Source organism: Acanthaster planci, linkage group LG14 (genome assembly GCF_054643075.1).
Source record: "Acanthaster planci isolate LZ-2023a linkage group LG14, COTS_SCS, whole genome shotgun sequence".
Lineage (NCBI taxonomy): Eukaryota > Metazoa > Echinodermata > Asteroidea > Valvatida > Acanthasteridae > Acanthaster > Acanthaster planci.
The window spans coordinates 7,330,183-7,349,556 of record NC_141790.1 but is presented as its reverse complement, the minus strand read 5'-3'; the positions used below and the strand labels follow the sequence as shown (position 1 = coordinate 7,349,556).

Here is a 19,374-nt window from a genome sequence, read left to right as displayed (position 1 = left end):
ATTGTTCGCGGTTGCTATGCGGGTGTCAGAGGTCAATCGGGCTGCGTTGAAGCTCGTACAGAGGGCGCGCTCTGCATTTTTCTAAAGGAACTAAGTCACTAAGTAAGAGGCTCTATAACAATGCAAGCCAAACACTGCTAGATTTTCTCGAATCAAAACAAAAGTATATTGTCTTGACATTAGGCTTTCCATTTCTTTTCAACTCCAGTTTAGATAGTTGATCACCTCATTGACTGTCGTTTTTATTCTTCGTCACTTTCTCAGCGTCCATTGGTTCAACAAGAAAACCGTGCTCCAACCCCTGAGTGTGAAATGTGTTAATGAAATGTGTAGATATTAAAACGAAGATTCCTTGGCCAGCCATTTTCCTGTTTCCTTGTTTGTTGGTTGGTTTTTCTTCTTCTTTTTCTTTCGTGTTTTAATTTGCTAAAGTCATCGACTGGGATTAAAATCCCAGCGGTTACATTAGCCAATTACAATTTTAATCATAGAGGCAAAATAAACTCACCCGTCGAAAAGAATAGTTGCCAAGCCGCTGTCGCTCGCAGCCATTTTTCCAATGGCTTTCCTCTGCTTTTCTGGACAATAAGGACCGTTTTTCTTAAGTAAGTTTATCAACTATCTGCCAATTGATGGAAGCCTCCAAACCCAGGGAGTTAATCCTGGCCCACACTTTCACAACAATGGCATATCCAGCTTTCGGCGGGGGGGGGTTCAAAAGCGAATGCGGCTTTGGGCTAACTTTTTTATGGCAGCACAAAATATCACAGAGATACCATACTAATTTGCACCCCTCAAGAAAGCAGCTGCGTAACGACTGAAACTCAGTGTTAAGAGGAATACAAAGTGTTCATGGTGGAATATCAGCGAGGCACCCGCAGAGTTGTAAAGAGTTTCCAATAGTCATGACTCGAGTGGTGTCATTAGGCAAAAATTCGATTCGAGACAGGTTTTAGCTCGACTCAATACAAGAGTCACATATCTGAACAATTACGATCAATGAAAAAAGAGAAAAAGGTCATCTGGGGAATTATAAAATTTACCTCTGGGTTTGATCAGACCATTGTTGATGATAACAACACATGACATGAACATTTTAAACCGGCAAGTCATTGTAAACAATACTTCGTAATGAAGTTTGTTTTGATTTTTTTTATTTTAGTCTTATTAACTTTCACTCATTACTCAGTCGAGTATTATTTTGAGGGACTCTAGTCGAATCATTTGCTCGCAGAGACTCAAATCAAGTCGAGTAATGTGCCCTCGGAATTTGAGTCCAGTCGAGTCGCCGAAAAAGTGTGACTTGAGTCGGACTCAAGTCGAGTAACTGACTCGAGCCATTCCAACTCTGAGTGCCTGTGTAATTATTCCTAGCAGTTACTTGGGAGTTTGACAGTTTCCAGGTCTTTTAAGATGTGACCAAAGTCTAAGAATCATTGGGAAGAGAAATGAAAAACAAATTCAAAGCTGTTTAAAGCATTCTAATAATTAGCCTTTTTCCAATTTAACCAGATTAAACTTTATTTCAACGAGTCTCTAATTAGCAGTTCATGTACTCGCCCCAGGATTCGACTATCAATTTTCTACAGAAAAAATTTCCACAAAATAGTTCCCCTTTCATCCAACCGGCGCCGTGGCTTAGTAGGTTAAAGCGCCTGTCTAGTAAACAGGAGATCCCCGGTTCGAATCCGGGCGGTGCCTTTTGAAACTCTCTCCTTTTGTAGATTTATGAAGGATTTATTGAACAAAAGTGTTTGGAGGACGATAGTGGAAATCTGTTTTTAAGAAATTGCAAAAAAGCGCATTAAAGGCTTCTGAAAAATTCCAACTTTACTTTTTGAGTCCTTCATGCGTGCTGTCGTAGAATAAATTGGCTTAGCCCATTGTCCATGTGTTCGTTTCGTTTATTTATTCCTTAATTAATATTTGAAAACGAAAACCAGGTCGATTTACGTTTTTCGATTCGAAAAAAAGATACTTATATTTTTCAGGCTCTTTTTTCCATTTGAAAAGAACTGCAATTATGACCATACAAGTTCGTTTCTCGTTTTTCTATGTTGAGAAAGACAAACGGAAAAAGTTAGCAATTTCTTTGGAATTTTATTTGAAATCAAGAAATATCGATAAATTGTTATAGATTTTGCTGCAAGCAGGGAAATCTGCAAAGAAAAGCAATTCCCCACTCAGTATACGCCCAATATTTGTGGATGTGGGCCTATATTAACTGTTATCGAATATCAGCGGAATGGGTTCGAAAAGCGTCGGCCAGTTTCGGAATTATTCGGAAATGGGGGAAATCCCATATCTTAATATTCTTTTTTCAACCATCTTCAATTTATGTAACTTGGCAGACTATAAAGAGGTTTCTTAATCAATTCACCAAATGAAAAAGGGGAGGTTATTTGCATTCTTTGTCCTTTACGGAAAACTGCATTAAAGTGACCAATTTTGCCCCTAACCCAAGGATTAAAAATGACCCCCATGATACGGTACACAATGAATGTGTTCAGAGGAAAGCAAGCGCAAATATGGGCAAAAACTAGAGTAAATCAAAATAAGTTACCCTTCCTCTCCCACCATCACCAACTCCGCCTCCTGGATCGATCATTCATTACGGTGCCCAAAACCGTGCTGTAGGTTGATACTCGACCTTTGTTCACATTGCCAACGTTTCCCACTGTTTGTCCTTCGTTGCACGTACTAGGGAGCAAAGGACGTTCTCTACCGGGGTTGCAAGGTTCAGTTCTGAACAGCAACACTCGTGAAGCTTTTGGAGTTAGTCCAAGATCTTTTACATTCTTGGCTGTGGTCCTTCAATAACACACGGGCTCGTTGGGTTCTGTGTAGGTAAGTCATTTTAGTCAGTTTCCTAAACCTCTGAAACGCCAGGGATGACACCAACCTTGTTATTTTGGCCCACCCTCGATCACCCACTGCGTAAACCAGGCACAGCCCAATACCTACATGTATATATCATAGAGCAAGGAAACAGAACAACGCCCATTGACTCTATGCTCAAACTGATTATGTGCTTTTGGATCTGTCTGGGAATGGATGCTGAAAGTGATGAGAATAGCAGATGGGAATTGCTCGACTGTTTCATTCATCTATGAATGAATTAATATAAATATTTCAATGTGTTGTCTCATTTGTTCCACTAAATTAGGTTTTTGTCATTAGTATTCGTTGTGTGAGTTTTAAAGCTTGTGCCGGGGGCGTAAATTAACCGCAGGGTTGTTTCATGTTCCAAAAAAAGGGATTTCATATCCACAACCTGATACTAATCAACAATTTTGGGCCCGCACCCGCGCGCTGGACAGCAAAGTGAATATGCATGAGAGTAATGCACTTCCTTCTCTTTGACGTCAAAATGTGTAGATGAACTGCAGGCGGCTCCGGTGGAAAAACACATGGATCTCTTTCTGTGCACGTGTTAAAAATGAATGTTCCAAACGTGACACGCGTTGTTGATAAGTTTGAATTTACTCGTTTTGTTTTCTTTATTTATCACTTTTTAAAGGGAAGATAAAAACATGCAGAAATTTTGATCAGGTTTATAATATCTTTCTACCTTCTGAGATGAAACCATTAAATCGGCTTTATTCTCATAATAATCCTTTGAACACGCGTGATTGGGTCCGTCAAGTTGAGGCACGTTTGTAACCAGATAGGCATGAAGATGCGGTATATTGTTTGTTTGTTTGTTTGTTTGTTTTTTGGAAGTGGCTCAGTATTATTCTCTTTTGGGGCAGTGGTTGCTCATTCGAAGACAACTTCGGTGTGTTTTTACTTATCTAATCAGCTAGGATTATTTGAAAAGAAAAAAAAGAAGGCAGTAACCTTCTCTGACCACGTGAGAAATATCTGACAATAGAATCAAGCCGCATCTACTTGGAAAATATTTTTGCCACCCATAGCTGGGATATTTCTGAAATTTCAAACTTCGGGATGCCTAATTTTTTGTCTTGTTATGCATTATGTATGATTATGAAGGTATACAACTATATTTTATCATCTGTTATAATTGTTGAAAGTGAAATTTCGTTTGAATAAGGCAACTTTGTGGTAGATACACTTTTCTCAGAATGTACAAGATAAAATACCTTGAGTATCATACTTTATGAAAGGTGATACTCTGACTTTCGAACATTAAAAGCAAATGAAATGACGGGAAGGCACACATGTACAGACAATCTAGCAACGTCATTCCTTACCTTGAGGAGTAGACGTGATGTTGACTTCAGCTTTGCGTCCATGACGTCACCGTTATTCATCGAAGACAATGTCTTGCAGGCTGCTTTGACTAGAGGTGGTATGGAATCCAGTGTTACGTGAATGTAATTTCGCTTTTGATACTTTGCCAGACATAACGCGTTGTACCAACTCTCAACTGAAATTGCAAATAATATGTTGTGATATGTTGAACCTGACCTGTCATTCAGGGATGAGCACAGCTAAGTGACGTAGCCTGTATCCTATCGCATCACGTGCTGTGAACGAAGATCTAAATTTGTTTCACAGTAGGCATACTGTCTGTGTAAGGCCTGTGCCTAGGCAACTATTTCAATGATAATGCGCTATGAACTCCAGGAAGCAGCGCACACATAGATAGCAGTAAGTAAAAAATCGACGCGTCAACGCTCAGTTTTCAGTCAGTTTCCAGTCATTCAGTTCTTGCAGAGTCCAATTTGTGCTGAATTGGACCAGACCCAACGACACTCTACCCATCGGCCTGTGAAAGGCCGCGCTCGTTGTAACTTCTATTTTTACAAGAATTGTAACTGTAAACTGAAATATGTGTAGGCCTACATTAATGTATACGTGGTACTTCTCACATGGATAAACAAATTGGTAAGTTTAATTAACAAAGTCTCGAATGAGATTTGAAGGTTGGTGTATGAGGGGGCAGCTGAGGGTGCTCACATTTTCTTCAGTGGGGTAAAATTATTTCAAATTATTTGCTTGTAAAAAATCTCAACTGGTTTTGGGCTCATGCTCTTACACTGTATAATCTATGCAGTAATGTTCTCATGTTATGCCCAACTCAGTGACAACGTACGACAGGGCCTACTTTGGACAGAAATAAACACTTGCCGAGAAAAGAGCACAGGCACGCAATAAGAATATTGAAATTGTACTGAAAGCTAAATAATGAGGAAACTGGCAAAAGGAACCCTGTGTTTGAAAAAAATAATACATTTCAGGATATAATGCAGACAGAAGGGTAGAAAGTAAATTTACCTTAATTTAAAAGTAATAATGAATGCATAAAATGCCTGTTCACGGAGTTTGCGTATATAGTTGTACATGCCAACGCAGCTGAATCGATTGGGCGTAATCTCCCATGGTTGGCACAGAAAAAAAGTTGGTACGGTGGGCAAACTTGAATTGGACGTCGCTTGTCAATTATGATCAGACGATTAACCTGTGGACTTAACATTTCGACGGTGTACAGTATGCTCTGGACGTACTGAAGGGAGGCAAACTCGGAGAGGGTATGTACAACAAGAAGCACTGGAGCTGATGTGTACCCAGGCACCAACTACACGTTTTATATTAAAACAGTGACTGCAGGGTAAATAAAGAGATAGAAGATGGCAGCCCCCACGAAAAACTAAACCAACGTTTGGTGAGTCCGTTCCTTTTGTCCCATTTACTGGGTAGAAAGAACCCATAAATACAACATAGTGGCAGCGGTGGTCCCAGTAAATATTAGCGGACATAACAGTCACGTTTACAGGATCTAATTAGCATTGCAGTGCAGAATTTCGGGGCCCAAAGTTTCTTGTCCGATTTTTGCCGCACATGCACGTGTACGTTTTGCACAACGGTAATTTCCGATCATGTCGCAGTCAGAGGGGGCGCAGGCTAGTTCAGTTTTGATCGGGCGATTAGATCCCTATGATCAAATTGAAGAGATCACCAACTGCCTTGAACGCTTGGACCAGTATTTCAAGGCCAATGATATTCCAGCTGCCAAACAGTCTGCTGTTCTGTTGAGTTGTATTGGGGCACCTGTGTACAAAACCGTGAAGAGTTTGTGTGACCCTGCGGCAGTCTCTGAAAAGACATATACTGAACTGTGCACTCTGCTCAAGTCTCATTATGGGCCTAAACGCCTTGTAATCGCTGGACGGTTTCGGTCCTATCAGCGCGGTCAAAAACCTGGTGAAACCGTGGCACACTATTCCGTTGAACTGCAAACCCTGGCAGGACCCTGTAAATTCGGCTCTTTTCTCGACGATGCCCTCCGTGATCGCCTGGTCTGTGGTATACGCAGTGAGTTTATCCAGGAACATCTGTTGACTAAAGATGGTTTTACATTCTCTCAATGCCATTGAACTAGCCAAAACACTCGAGACGGCCACAAAGGATCTACAGGAAATCAAGGCTAAGGGAGACGGCACTGTAGTCCAGGCTGTCCAAAAGTTGAAACTGCACCAGCCACGGCGCTTAAACAAACCTCCAAGCAAGGATCAGCGTTCCCCCCCCCCCACCCTCGGCCTAGTGGGGGATTGTGTAATAAGTGTGGCTATGACTCCTCCCACAAAACATGCCCTGCCACAGGACAGCACTGTAAGAACTGCAAGACGATGGGCTACTTCTCTAAAGTCTGCCGTTCGAGGCCCAAACAGATGCGAGCCATTCTCCCAACTGATTCGGAAGAGGATGACATGACCAGCGGTGTTGCAGAAAACGAATTTTTCGTTGGTGCTGTCCGCCTCAAGCAGCTGCCCATTGATGATATTTGGAGGCAAGATATATACATTCATGGCCATACACTGTCATTTCTGCTCGACACTGGATCAGAGGTCAATATTCTTCTGCAAGACATTTTCAACTCACTGAACATCCCTGATAAGAACCTCCAGCCATCCTCGACTCGTCTGACTGGCTTCTTTGGAGGGAAAGCCACGCCCATCGGCGAGACTACACTGATATGCCAAGTCAAAGGCAAGACTCAGACTTTGCGGTTCCTCATTTTGGCTCAGGGGGAACCAGTCATAGGCAAGCACGCCTGTGAATCACTTGACTTGGTGCAACGTGTCTACACTCTATTCGGCCATGAGAGTGTTTTTGAAGGAGGGGGATGTCTGCATGGACAAACAGTCACCATCAAGATAGATGGAGCAGCCATTCCTTACTGTGTCACAACCCCGTCGTCTTATGCCCATCCCTCTCATGCCCCAACTGAAGGAAGAGTTGGAAAGGATGGAGAATCTGGGCATTATTCAGCGGATCACCAAACCCACTGATTGATGTTCGCCCATTGTAATTGCACCGAAAAAGAATGGTGCGATCCGTCTATGTGTCGATCTCAGACAGCTAAATAGAGCCATAACCAGGGAGAGATTCACCATACCGACTGTCGAAGAACTCTTGGGAAAAGTATCAGACGCCCAGATATTCTCCTTACTCGATGCCAAACACGGCTTCTGGCAAGTACCACTTGCTGAGGACAGCCAGGAGTTAACGACCTTCATTACGCCATTCGGGCGCTTTTGCTTCAAGCGATTCCCATTTGGCATCACGTCAGCCCCAGAAATGTACCAACGATAAATGAGTGACCTGTTGATCGGAATACAAGGAGTTGTGGTATACATGGATGATGTTCCGGTCACTGGCCGCACAAAAGAAGAACACGATGAACGACTCCAACACGTTCTCACGATTATACAGAACGCTGGGCTGAAGCTCAACCGAGACAAGTGCAAATTAGCTCAGAGAAAGGTTGACTTCCTTGGCAAGAAGCTGAACAAGGACGGCATCCATCCCGGCCCTGCAAAGATAGCAGCTATCATACAGATGGTGTCACCAACTAACAAAGCCGAAGTGAAACGACTAATGGGCATGGTGAATTGGTTGGCCAGGTTCATTCCTCATGTATCTTCAGTTGCTGCTCCAATTAATGACCTACTGAAGAGTGATGTCAGCTGGATGTAGGGACCACACCAGCAATCAGCCTTCCGCGGATTGAAGACGCTCCTGACGTCAGCCCCTGCCCTTGCATTTTATGATGCCGCTAAGCCGACGATTGTCGGAGCTGATGCCAGTGAATATGGCCTTGGCCGGTGTATTCTACAGCAACTAGATGACTCAGAGTGGAAACCGGTGGCATATTGCTCAAGTGGTCTTACCAAAGCAGAACGCCAGTACGCCCAGATAGAAAAAGAGCTGTTGGCCTCGGTGTGGACATGCGAAAAGTTCTACGTGTACCTGAGAGGCCTCCATGTCACAATTCAGACAGACCATAAGCCGCTTGTTCCACTCATCAACAACAAAGACCTGTGTGACACACCACTGAGGTGTCAACGACTCATCATGTGCCTCATGAAGTACAACCGCACCGCTGTGTATGTACCCGGCAAACACCTTGTAGTGGCCGATACCCTGTCTCGTGTCCCACTGACTTCACCGGTCACTGAATGTGACAATCTTTCCGATGAAGTAGAAGCACACGTCTATATGGTGACAAACCATTGGCCAGTTTCCCATGGAAAGTTGGAGGAGATCACACCAGAAACTGCCCTTGATCCTGTGCTCAAGCAAGTTACACCACATGTAACTAGTGGTTGGCCAAAGTACTCCAAGGGCGTGGAGTCTTCAACAGTGTACTGGGAGAAACAGGAAAACTTATGTCTCTTCAAGGGACTTCTCTCCTATGGAGACCATATTGTTATCCCAGCAAAGATGCAACAAGAGATGCTCTCCAGAATCCATGAAGGTCACCAGGGAATTTCCAAGTGCAGAGCACGAGCTGCCCAAGCTGTCTGGTGGCCAGGTATTGGGACCGATATTGCCCAACACGTAGAGAGATGTTCCTACTGTCAGTCCAGGCAGTTAGTACAACGTGCAGAGCCCTTGATCTCCACCCCACTTCCAGACAGACCTTGGCAACGACTCGCTTGTGACTTAGCAGAAGTCAATGGTAGACACTACCTAGTGCTGGTGGACTACTACTCCAGATGGATAGTGGTAAATAATCTCCACAAGCTCACATCATTGGCAGTTATCAATTTTTTGAAAGCTGCTTTTGCCAGATTTGGGGTGCCAGAGGTCATAATCACAGATAATGCCCCCAATTCCTCACCGAGTTTGACGACTTCGCCAGAGAATACGACATTCAGCACCATACTTCCAGCCCTAACTACCCCCAGTCAAATGGGATGGTGGAGAAAGCAGTGCACAGATCCACACCAATTCCGGGCCTCAATCTAAGTCCTGCACGCCTACTCATGGGACGAGAGCTACGTACCACACTGCCAACACTTCCTCAAAATCTTCGACCCAAGATCGTCAACTCACATCAGTTAAAAGCTACCGACAAGCATCGGAAGGCCAAGAGTGAGTCGTACTTCAACCAGAAGCACGGTGCCAGACAGCTGTGTGAGCTGAACCCAGGTGATCCAGTGCGTATCTGTAACAAATCACACTTGAGTCCGGTGGGAGAGGTGGTACGAAAGGCAAGTCTTCCTCGCTCATACATTGTGAACATCCAGGGTGTGGAGTATCGACGTAACCGTCGCCACTTGCTGCTTATTCCAGACCTGGAGCCAGTCCTGGAGGATCAAACACCACCAGACCACATCAACCAACAGCATCCCAGACCAGCAATGGACAGACCTCATCGCACAACGAAAACCCCACAGTGGCACCAGGACTACTAAACTCGGAACTGTATCACTAAACTCAAAACATCCGACTTGAACTTTGAGGAACTTTTATTTAAATTCACCACAAATCTGGACATTGGACTGACTTTATGTTTCAACAATTTCATTCAGTTTTAGAACAAAACAAACCTTCATTTTGGATTTAACAGTATAGCACTCAGAGAAGCGAAACGTTTTTTGTTCCATTCTAACATTTCAACAGCCTAGGGCATTGAGTAACAAATAAAGTTTTGGAGAATTCAATTAGTCTTTAACACCAACATTTCTCAGCCTAAACCTTAATGTCTCATTTTGATAGAACAGTTTACTATGTGATTGTTGTTTCTGTGCTTAACAAGTTTTATTTGTTCACAGCTTAAAGGGGGAGGTGATGTTTGTACCCAGGCACCAACTACACGTTTTATATTAAAACAGTGACTGCAGGGTGAATAAAGAGATAAAAGATGGCAGCCCCATGAAAAGCTAAACCAACGTTTGGTGAGTCCGTTCCTTTTGTCCCATTTACCGGGTAGAAAGAACACATAAATACAACAGAAGCGTCATGAGGATGTAACAGTGAAGTGTTGGTGAAGATCAGGGTACCCTGTGAGCTGCTGTTAGAGATGCTGGAGGGCGGTGAAGCGTGTCCAAGAGTGGAGGCACGGGCAGAAAGTGTAGTCGTGTTTCAATATAAGTACATGTACAAGTGAATGTCCATGGTGGCAGCAGTGAATGGAAGCCATCTTATTTATCTGATACACTACGGTTCTCGACGATTTTGTCTTGCTTGCTTTTGGAAATTGGATACTACAGTTCCTTCGTTGTCATGTCTGTCACAAAAACATTTTTAATCCTTAATTTACCCAATTTCATGCGCTCCCTGGATCGGATGTCTCGATGTAGACGCAATTTGTGTATAGCGTAAAATGAGGTTTTCTGCTTGTTTCCCTTTTGCTCATTATAATCAGTCAACTGGGGAAAGTTCGAGAGATTGCTGCTTCTAGTGGATTTAGTGTGGGAACCTATGCATTAAATATATCCTGGTTACCAGGTAAAATCGAGTAGTGGTTTGACCGGTAGTGGTCTCTCCAGGTTCTCTTCTCTGGCAACTGTTTTCATTGAGAGCATAGCGTAAAAGGGCATAAACCCACCAGCGACACAGCAAATAGATTGCTAGTGCATAAAAGTAAGTAAATCCCATCCACTGGCAGTGGTGGTAAATATCTCAAACTTTGGAAAGGGGGAAATTACCCAGAGAGCTTCTGCGTGATTATTTATATGTGGTTTTTCTTTTCCTTTCAAAGCTTACAAACTATGGCGAGCTCCTCTAGGGCACCGACTCGGGTGACGGAAAGTCCAAACTCCCCAGAGGGTGGATGGGGCATCGTGGTGGTCATTGCCACCTTCTCTGTCAACGTGCTCTTGTTTGGTCTGTTACGATGCGGGGGCATACTCTATGTCAGCTGGATGAACGAGTTCGACACCAGTGCTAGGGAGACGGCTGCAGTTCAGAGTATTGCCACTTCGCTATTGTGTCTATGCGGTAAGAGAAGCGATTTGGGACCGTGCAGGACGGTCAGTGGAGAGAGATTTTGATTTCTTTGTATGTGAGAGTGGGTGTGTGGGTGTGTACGTGGCCATCACTGACTGAAAGTTTGGATACATGACGCATAGCGACAAACCTAGGGTGAACATGCGTTCACGTGCACAGTGTCAGGGAAAGATGTGGGTACGACCAATTTTCATCTGAATACACACATACTCCTGCTGTCTTCGCACTGGGCATCAGCGATTGTTTCTGACTTACACTACCGAATGGCGTACTTGCGTACTGCATCCTTGCATTGGCTAAGGATGGCGTTGTGAATGTTTGGTACAACACTAAAATAGATGGGATTTCAAGCTATTCATGTTGACAGACAACTAAGGTGGAAAACTTGCGGTAGCGCCATGCAAGGATACGATCTCTTTGTGAGTCTGTATGGTTCTGAAAAGAGCACCATGCAAGGATACGATCTCTTTGTGAGTCTGTATGGTTCTGAAAAGAGCACCATGCAAGGATACGATCTCTTTGTGAGTCTGTATGGTTCTGAAAAGAGCACCATGCAAGGATACGATCTCTTTGTGAGTCTGTATGGTTCTGAAAAGAGCACCATGCAAGGATGCCATCTCTTTGTGAGTCTGTATGGTTCTGAAAAGAGCACCATGCAAGGATGCCATCTCTTTGTGAGTCTGTATGGTTCTGAAAAGACTCACGGTTCTTTTCAGAACCATACAGACTCACAAAGAGATCGTATCCTTGCATGATACAGACTCACAAAAAGATCGTATCCTTGCATGATGCTACGGCAAGTTTTCCACCTTAATCACTAAAATAGTTTAAAATCCTGGCATTCATTCGTGTTTTCTTGTCCCTAACCAGGCCTTGTGGGTGCAATCTTATGCAAACGCTTCGGCTGCAGAATTGCAGGAATAACCGGTGGAGTTCTGTCATCTTTGGGTCTTTTCTGCAGCTTCTGGGCGAAAAGCGTACTTCACCTCTACGTCACATTTTTCATTATAGGTAATGCACAGCCAGCTGCAAAGTATGATTAGCGCTCACAGAATGATGAACGTTCCGGCAACTGAACTACATTGGTATTGTCGCACATAATTACGGTATAACTTCGAAATGCTGTCGGAATCTCGAGTAGAAGCATGCATTATGAATACCACGCTAGCAGAGGCGTAAATTTGTGCTGAAAATACGGGGCGTGGGGGACAGGAAAAGGTGACGAGGGGGATGAGTGACACCATGTGACTCCATGTTAAGGTCGTGATATAGACGTACATCTGTAACGTGTATTCAGAATATTTATGGCTTTATTGCTTTCTCTTTTTTTTAGTAATACTGAGTGCATTTTAGTCGTTGGAAGTCTAAAAAATTCCTCACAATCTGCTTTAATTTTGGCTCACCATAAAAAGTGGAGGATGATTAAATGCCCCTTCCCCGTTTCCTGGTATTTATGCCCAAGAACGAATCCCATTTACGATAGAATAACCCGACGTTATTGTTGCACATAGAAATATATCTGTCGGCAGAAAAGTGTTTCTTTAGGTCTTTTTGGAGAACAGGAAGGGAAGGCACTTTCTCGCTCATTTAATTTTACAGATTTGAAAGCGGCAAATTAATAAAATTAGGTTTACGACTTTATCTTCATCTTCTTATCTTTTTCCACCAAAAAAATGCTTCATTGTCTAAGTTGATACGATAATTGGTCTTTGCCTTGATCAAAAAGGCTACTGCAGACCAAAAAGAGAGTTTAAACACATGAACAAAATAAATGAATAAGGGTTTCCGCTTCAGTCTTGCAAAAAGTACACAGTTTCATGGTAGACTTTTGGATTTTAATCAAGAAGCTATTTGTTTCTGCCTTTTTTCTGAACTGATTTAGGTTTTGGGGTCGGGATTTCGTACAACTTTGGGATGGTTGCAGTAGCTATGCACTTCGACAAGAAGTACAAGACGGCCAATGCGGTGGCCTTCTCCGGAATAGGCACAGGAATCATGGTTGCACCTCCGATTTTTCAACTCCTCTTAGACCGCTACGGCTGGAGAGGAACTCTTCTCATCATCTCGGCAATTATGGCCAATTCTATTGCGTGCGCTGCTCTTTTCAGGCCCCGGCGCAGAATTGAATCGCCCGTAGTCGAACAACCGAATGACGATGACGGTCAAGAAGAACTGGAGATTGTTGAGGAAGTACCCGAAAGACAGGCAAGTGCATCTAATGCAGATGGTAGGGAGGTGATCATCTCCGAAACAATTTTTGATGGTGAGAGATCCTCCTTTGATTCAGGATTACACGAAGAGCGAGATGAAGCTTGCTACACGTCCACTGACCAGACAGGCCGTACTGATTATATGCCCCTCAAGGACTCAAGGGGATTAAAACGCGGTGCAAGACTGTTACACAGAGTGGCATCTGTACTGGGGATCACAGTTTTGCTGAAAAGCTATCGGTTGCTCTTGTTATGCTTTCTGTCCCTTGAGTTCAGCCTCCCATACATTTCGTTCCCGTTATTCATCATTCCTCGTGCTGAGAGCATCGGCGTGGAGCCTTCTCGTGCTGCCTTCCTGCTCAGTTTCCTAGGCATCGGGAGTCTACTTGGCCAGCTGGGCAACGGACTGCTGCTCAGCTGCCGGTTGCCAGCCGAATTCGTGCTGGCTGTGTGCCTGGCCGTGGGCGGTGTTTCGTTGCTTCTCTTGAATCTGGACGGTTATGCCTACTTGGCCATCGCTTCCTGCCTGCAGGGCTTCACCAGTGGGGCCTTCTTCCCTATAGCCTCAGTCTTAATCCGGCGTTTGGTCAAGTTGGAGGAGTTCGCTCTCAGCACAGGATGGTACCACATTTTTCTTGGAGTTGGCCACCTGCTTGGACCGGTTGTATCAGGTATGTGGGGGTTTATTAGTGATGGTGTAGTAACAGACTGATCCGATACATGCCAGTACTGCGATGGTGCCAAACTCGCACGTTTTACACGCGTTCTTGTAAGGTTGGGCGCGAGCACTTTTAGAACGGGACAACCTATTCGGTCGAAAAGCCATTTAACGTGCATGTACGCCATACCAGTCATTAATCCAGAATAGACTGGCCTTTAAAATGGTAAACAGCAGCGTGTTCAACATGCGTACGTCGGCAGGAATGGGTACTGCAGCTGTGGGCCATGATTCTCAGTGATTACAAAGATTTCCCCAAAAAGATGATCCCATATATACCGGTACATGTATACGTATCAATTAACTTGAAAACATGGATGGATAGGCCTAGACACTTTTTTCGGAAGTTCTTATGGAAAGATGTCATCTCCAAAAAAATGAAAGTGACCCCTTCACTCAACACTATGTTGGCCAACTCTGACACATGCTTATGTTTTCCTCCCTCTCAGGCTGGGTGTTTGATGTGACATTGAGTTACAGGCCGGTGTTCTTTGTGTTAGGGGCAATAAGTTTCGCCTGTTGTATCCAAACACTTCTTTTCCCTGTCTTCAAGCGACTGGAAGGAAGGAGGTGAGGACCGACCACCCCAAACAACACGTGAGCGAAGATTAAGTGATTTCTGCGGTTTGGGTGTTACTGAGTCAGTTTTACTAGAGATTGAGCCAAAAACTTGAGCCAAACTGGAAAACATCATAATGCTCACACAAACTTGACCAGAGTCATCCATCCTAGGGAAGCAAGTAGATGATACGTTTGAGCTTTCTTCCTGATCACATTATGTCATTTTTCTCTTCTGATATCTTGTAAGTCCATGCATACTCTCCTGCATCTTTCATGTCAGGCAGTTGCGTTGCCACGAGGGGGATGCAAAGTGATGAGGCAGAGCGCAGTTCAGAGCAAAATCGAGACACCAAAGGAGGCAAATTGGGCGGGCAAATAGATTACAGGCCGAAAAACAGGTAATTGTGTACAAGCTCATAAGGTGACGAGAATATCATTTCTTGGGTCAAGACGCCGTCTCATGGGTGCATTCGCAGCGAAAGCTTGTCATCTTGACGAGATAGCCTGAAACGTATTTTACTCTTACAAATGAATCATTAGGGAGACATTTTGTGGTAGATTTTTTTACCTTAAGGAGACATCGGTCATTAGGGAGACATTTCAATGTCTCCATGTTTGCACATATTTACCAAAGTTCAAATGAAAAGGTCGTTTATTTTAAGTAATCCATGTTTCTTTGTTACATAACCTGTTTTTGATATTATTCGGGCAACTTTTTTCTGCAAAAGAAACAGCTTGTTGCATTGAGAGGTCAAACTGCCCCAGGAAAGAATGGCATAATTTAAGTAGGAAAGAATAAGGGTATTATACAAAGTTAAAAGTATAGTTTCTGGCAAACTTTTTTTTAATCTACTCATAATGCCAATAGTTTTGGAGATTTTGCACACAACATGTTGATATGTTTGGTCCAAGTGAGATTCTCATCAGTATAAACACCCAAGAATTTGGTACTTTTGACCTGGTTCAGAACATTTTATATTATATATTCCGTGTATACTTATTTGTCTAGAGTTAAAAATCATGTAATTTGTCTTGAGTAAATTAACTGAAAGTTTATTTGACAAAAGCCATTCATTTCAATTTTTCAATTAACCCTAACAGTCCTGAATCCTCCAATTTTAATATGATTTTGCACACACCCTAGGGAGTTAGGGTTAACATTTATTTTGATAGTGCAAATGTATCAATCAGGTTATATGAATGTGTACAATTAATCAAGGATATAAAAGAATACAAATAAATACGATAATAACTAGGATGGCATAAGTTATGCACTACAGAGGCATAATCAAAAGCCGGGGGCTTGTACTGAAATGTCTTGAGAGAAGACAGACAGACAGACAATAGGTCACAGGACTAACAAATAAGACAAGAAACGAAGAACGACGGACGGAAAACAAAAATAATTTATACAAGGCAATAATAGATACAATGGAATCAAAAATAGTGATATGCAAGTAATGAAACTGAGAGGGAAATTATGCTAAATAACTGGAGATAAGACTATTTTTGTATGAGGTTTTGAAGCGGCCCACAGACGATTGTGTTTTCAGGGTCATGCTTATACTATTCCATAGTCGTGGCCCCTGAAATCGTAAAGTATTGCTCGAATAGGTTGTGCGAATGTATGGAAGATAAAGATTGTTGCGAGACCTTGTGCAATAGTCATGGACATTGTGGACAGAGGTGAAGAAAGACGAAAAGGCGTGTGGAAGAAGATTGTTGGTGTATTTGAACATAAAAATCCCAGTTTGGAGTTTGTTTATATCAGTGAGTATAAGTGTGTTGAGTCGTGCAAAGAGAGGGGCTGTGTGTGCCTGTGGAGGTGATTGAGTACAAATCCGAACAGCTCTTTTCTCAATAATTCATTCTTCACCTTTACAAGTTCTGTATTCAGATTACTTATGGCTGTATTCACATTATGATAACAGACTCACAGTGGCAGACTCAGATCACAGCGGATGGTGCGTGTAGGCCCTATGTTTATCATTATGCCAAAGCTACCTGTAGATGTATGGTAACTGTAGGCCTACAGTACATATGTACATGTATATTAAAATTTAGACAGCAGAAGGAAGCAGAATTTGACTTTCAGAGAGCAGGAAATTCTGGACTTTTATTTAGGCCCTCAAAAATGCTACCAGTACTTTTGGGTGCAACAAAATTGAACAACACTTGAACTTTCAGAGGCTGTAAAAAGAAAACGATTGGAGATATCAAGCTGCAACCTAATTTACCTTAATTTTTAGGGATTTTTCGGAAAACTTGTTGCGGTAATATGGGAGACACACCTGAAATCCGTGTGTGATTTAGCATGAATGAAGTAGAAGTGTCTTGGAAACAATAATTGACAAATTGAGTCTCTTTTCTGTTTACTTGGTGAGGCCTTGATTATTTGGTGTGGAAATTTGTAAGGGATTAGTGTGAGGAAAATGAAAGATTCTGGAGGAGAATATAGAATAAAGGGGCTTTCAAGTTTTTCCTTTATACAGTTTTCATGGCCCAATCACCATGTCCATTTATGCACATGCGTGCATAATTGAGAAGATAATCAATGGAAAGTTCCATTAATTTAACCATTAATGACGAACTCAATTTGGTCACATTCCGACATAGTGAATGCTTATTATTCTGTGAAACCTCTTAGTTTAGTCGTACAGAGCAGACGACGCACGTTTTAACGCACAAACAAAGGCTCTTGATTAGTTTAAATTTACTGTTTCTTCCCCCTTTTCTTTTGACAAAGGCATCCCTCGTATGGTTCATAACAAACAAGTAACAACTGTTTCGGGGCACGTTAGTAGGTTGGTGTTCATAACACTCACAAACTATACTGGGTGTCCATTTGACTTTGTTTATGTATGAATAATAAAATCTTGATCTGAGTCAGTTTGCTTACGTTATTCCAGACTACCATTTGTCATAATGTGCATGATAATGCGGCATCATAGGTGACATCTACATGAGCGGCACTCAATGACAGAAATCCTCAAATGGCATGAAACATGCGCACACACCCCGCATTAGCCCTAACAGTCCTGAATCCTCCAATTTTACAATATGAGTAGGCCTATGTGAAGGATGCAAGTCTGCTACTACAAAATTCCAAATTCACCGACTGCTGAATTCCTAGGGTTTACATGACAACAGATATTTATGAAATCTTGATTCGTCATCTATAGATATAGAGTTCAGTATGCAGAAATATCCTGACCCTTCGATTTGTCAAATAAAGGCGCTATTACAGATGTGGAAAGTAACGATTATATGAGACAAACCTGATAAAACCACTTAAATCGGTTTGATTATATACTACACGATCAATTAAATGAATCATAAAATAGCGAAGGTTGGTTCAAAGTGACCCATGGACCTGGATGACAAAGATCAGAGTGGTTTTTTTGGTTGGAAATAAAGCGTCTACATGCATCATATCAAAGTATGCATAATAAACCTATCATTCATACAGCTTCAAACTTTAGAACTTGGTGATGTTTGCTCAATAAAATCTGGTGACTGGATGACGATTTCCTCCAAATAAAGACGCTTCGTTAATAATGGAATAAAATTAATATAATGCCTGGCCTGTCAGAATGGACACTGCTAAAATTTCCAAGCCGAAATCCATTCTTAAACACCTTTTTTTGTACCTCTTGCATGTCGGAAAGTCAAAGCATATTAAAAGTAGATTTTCCAATGATTTGTTCAATAGTTTTAAGGTACCTTTTTGTTATTTCAAACACCCTCATAGTCATGTAATGGTGTGTTCCTCTCGCGAGCAGTCGTGACCTATCTCCTTGTGTGGAGTGTGGTGCGCACGAGACGTATTAAACTACTACATGAGGTAGCAGACGGCCAACTAGTACTTTATCAACCGTTTAAGACCAGCCACGTGACGAGCTCTCGACCGATAGAAATGGTACGAGCAAGGGAATAAATGTTTGCCTAGCCAGTCTTAAAAAAGATAGTTAGCGGACTTACTCGGAAATATTAATGTATTCCACTACTGTTATTTATTCATAAATATCTGAGACTGTTTAACTATTCTTATTGGTCGAGAGCCCGTCACGTGGCTGCTCTCGAATAAGGGAATAAAATATGCCGGTTACTTCAAAGATAGATTTGCGTCAGGGAGACGAAATGAATTTTGGATTTTTGCCCTGCCCGACGTGTATTTTAACACTGTATACTCAGTGTGCCCCTGAAGGCTTGTAAAAAAAAACACAAGCGTACTCGGGTGGGACTCGAACCCACGACCTCCTGCTTACTAGTGCAGAAGTATACAGTGTTAAAATACACGTTGGGCAGGGCAAAAATCCAAAATTAAAATATGCCGGATTTAAACTTGAGTTTAAGGCTGGCTCAGGACAATGGACGCGACTGCTGCCAGAGCCTTTGGTGAGGACATAATCAGCGTTCAAAATCTTAAACGTTAGTTTAAGACCGACCAAGCACATATTTGTTCTCATTTATAAATACTGTTTAAGTCAGAGAGTCCAAAGAAGTCAATATACGATCAATATGCAATCTAGCGTTTATATGTCTGTCCACTTGAGCAATGGGCCTTGAGCAGGAACAAGACAGGGCGCTCTTTCCATAGCAACGTAGGCTCCATTAGTAGTAACTTCTATTTTGAGATTTTGAGATATAGATATAAATTATGAGTGATTCAAGAGATTC

General features: G+C 42.5%; 1 protein-coding gene and 1 non-coding gene across 8 annotated transcripts; both read left to right on the top strand.

Annotated features, from left to right (window-relative positions):
- The first annotated feature begins 1,627 nt into the window (after positions 1-1,627).
- Positions 1,628-1,701, top strand: Trnat-agu (transfer RNA threonine (anticodon AGU)). The gene has a single exon. It is a non-coding gene; the product is annotated as a tRNA-Thr (tRNA).
- Positions 1,702-2,696: 995 nt separating this feature from the next.
- Positions 2,697-17,597, top strand: LOC110988769 (monocarboxylate transporter 13-like). 7 transcript variants are annotated; one of them, XM_022252569.2, is made up of 6 exons: positions 2,697-2,847; positions 10,958-11,196; positions 12,076-12,216; positions 13,088-14,086; positions 14,583-14,703; positions 14,975-17,597. In XM_022252569.2, the coding sequence occupies exons 2-6, from the start codon at positions 10,968-10,970 to the stop codon at positions 15,006-15,008; spliced, it is 1,524 nt and encodes a 507-aa protein (XP_022108261.2). In that variant the 5' UTR covers positions 2,697-2,847; positions 10,958-10,967; the 3' UTR covers positions 15,009-17,597. The 7 variants fall into 7 exon arrangements, with proteins under 7 accessions (XP_022108261.2, XP_087001647.1, XP_087001646.1 ...); XM_087145521.1 differs by lacking the exon at positions 2,697-2,847 and adding an exon at positions 2,855-4,614; XM_087145520.1 differs by lacking the exon at positions 2,697-2,847 and adding an exon at positions 9,160-10,151.
- Positions 17,598-19,374: the final 1,777 nt, after the last annotated feature.

Excerpts from the sequence above, each read along its gene's own strand:
- LOC110988769 (XM_087145517.1), top strand. The coding sequence starts at position 10,932 with ATGTGGTTTTTCTTTTCCTTTCAAAGCTTACAAACTATGGCGAGCTCC. Across the intron at positions 11,197-12,075 it reads TTCGCTATTGTGTCTATGCG|GCCTTGTGGGTGCAATCTTA; the intron begins GTAAGAGAAGCG and ends GTCCCTAACCAG. Across the intron at positions 14,087-14,582 it reads GCTTGGACCGGTTGTATCAG|GCTGGGTGTTTGATGTGACA; the intron begins GTATGTGGGGGT and ends CCTCCCTCTCAG.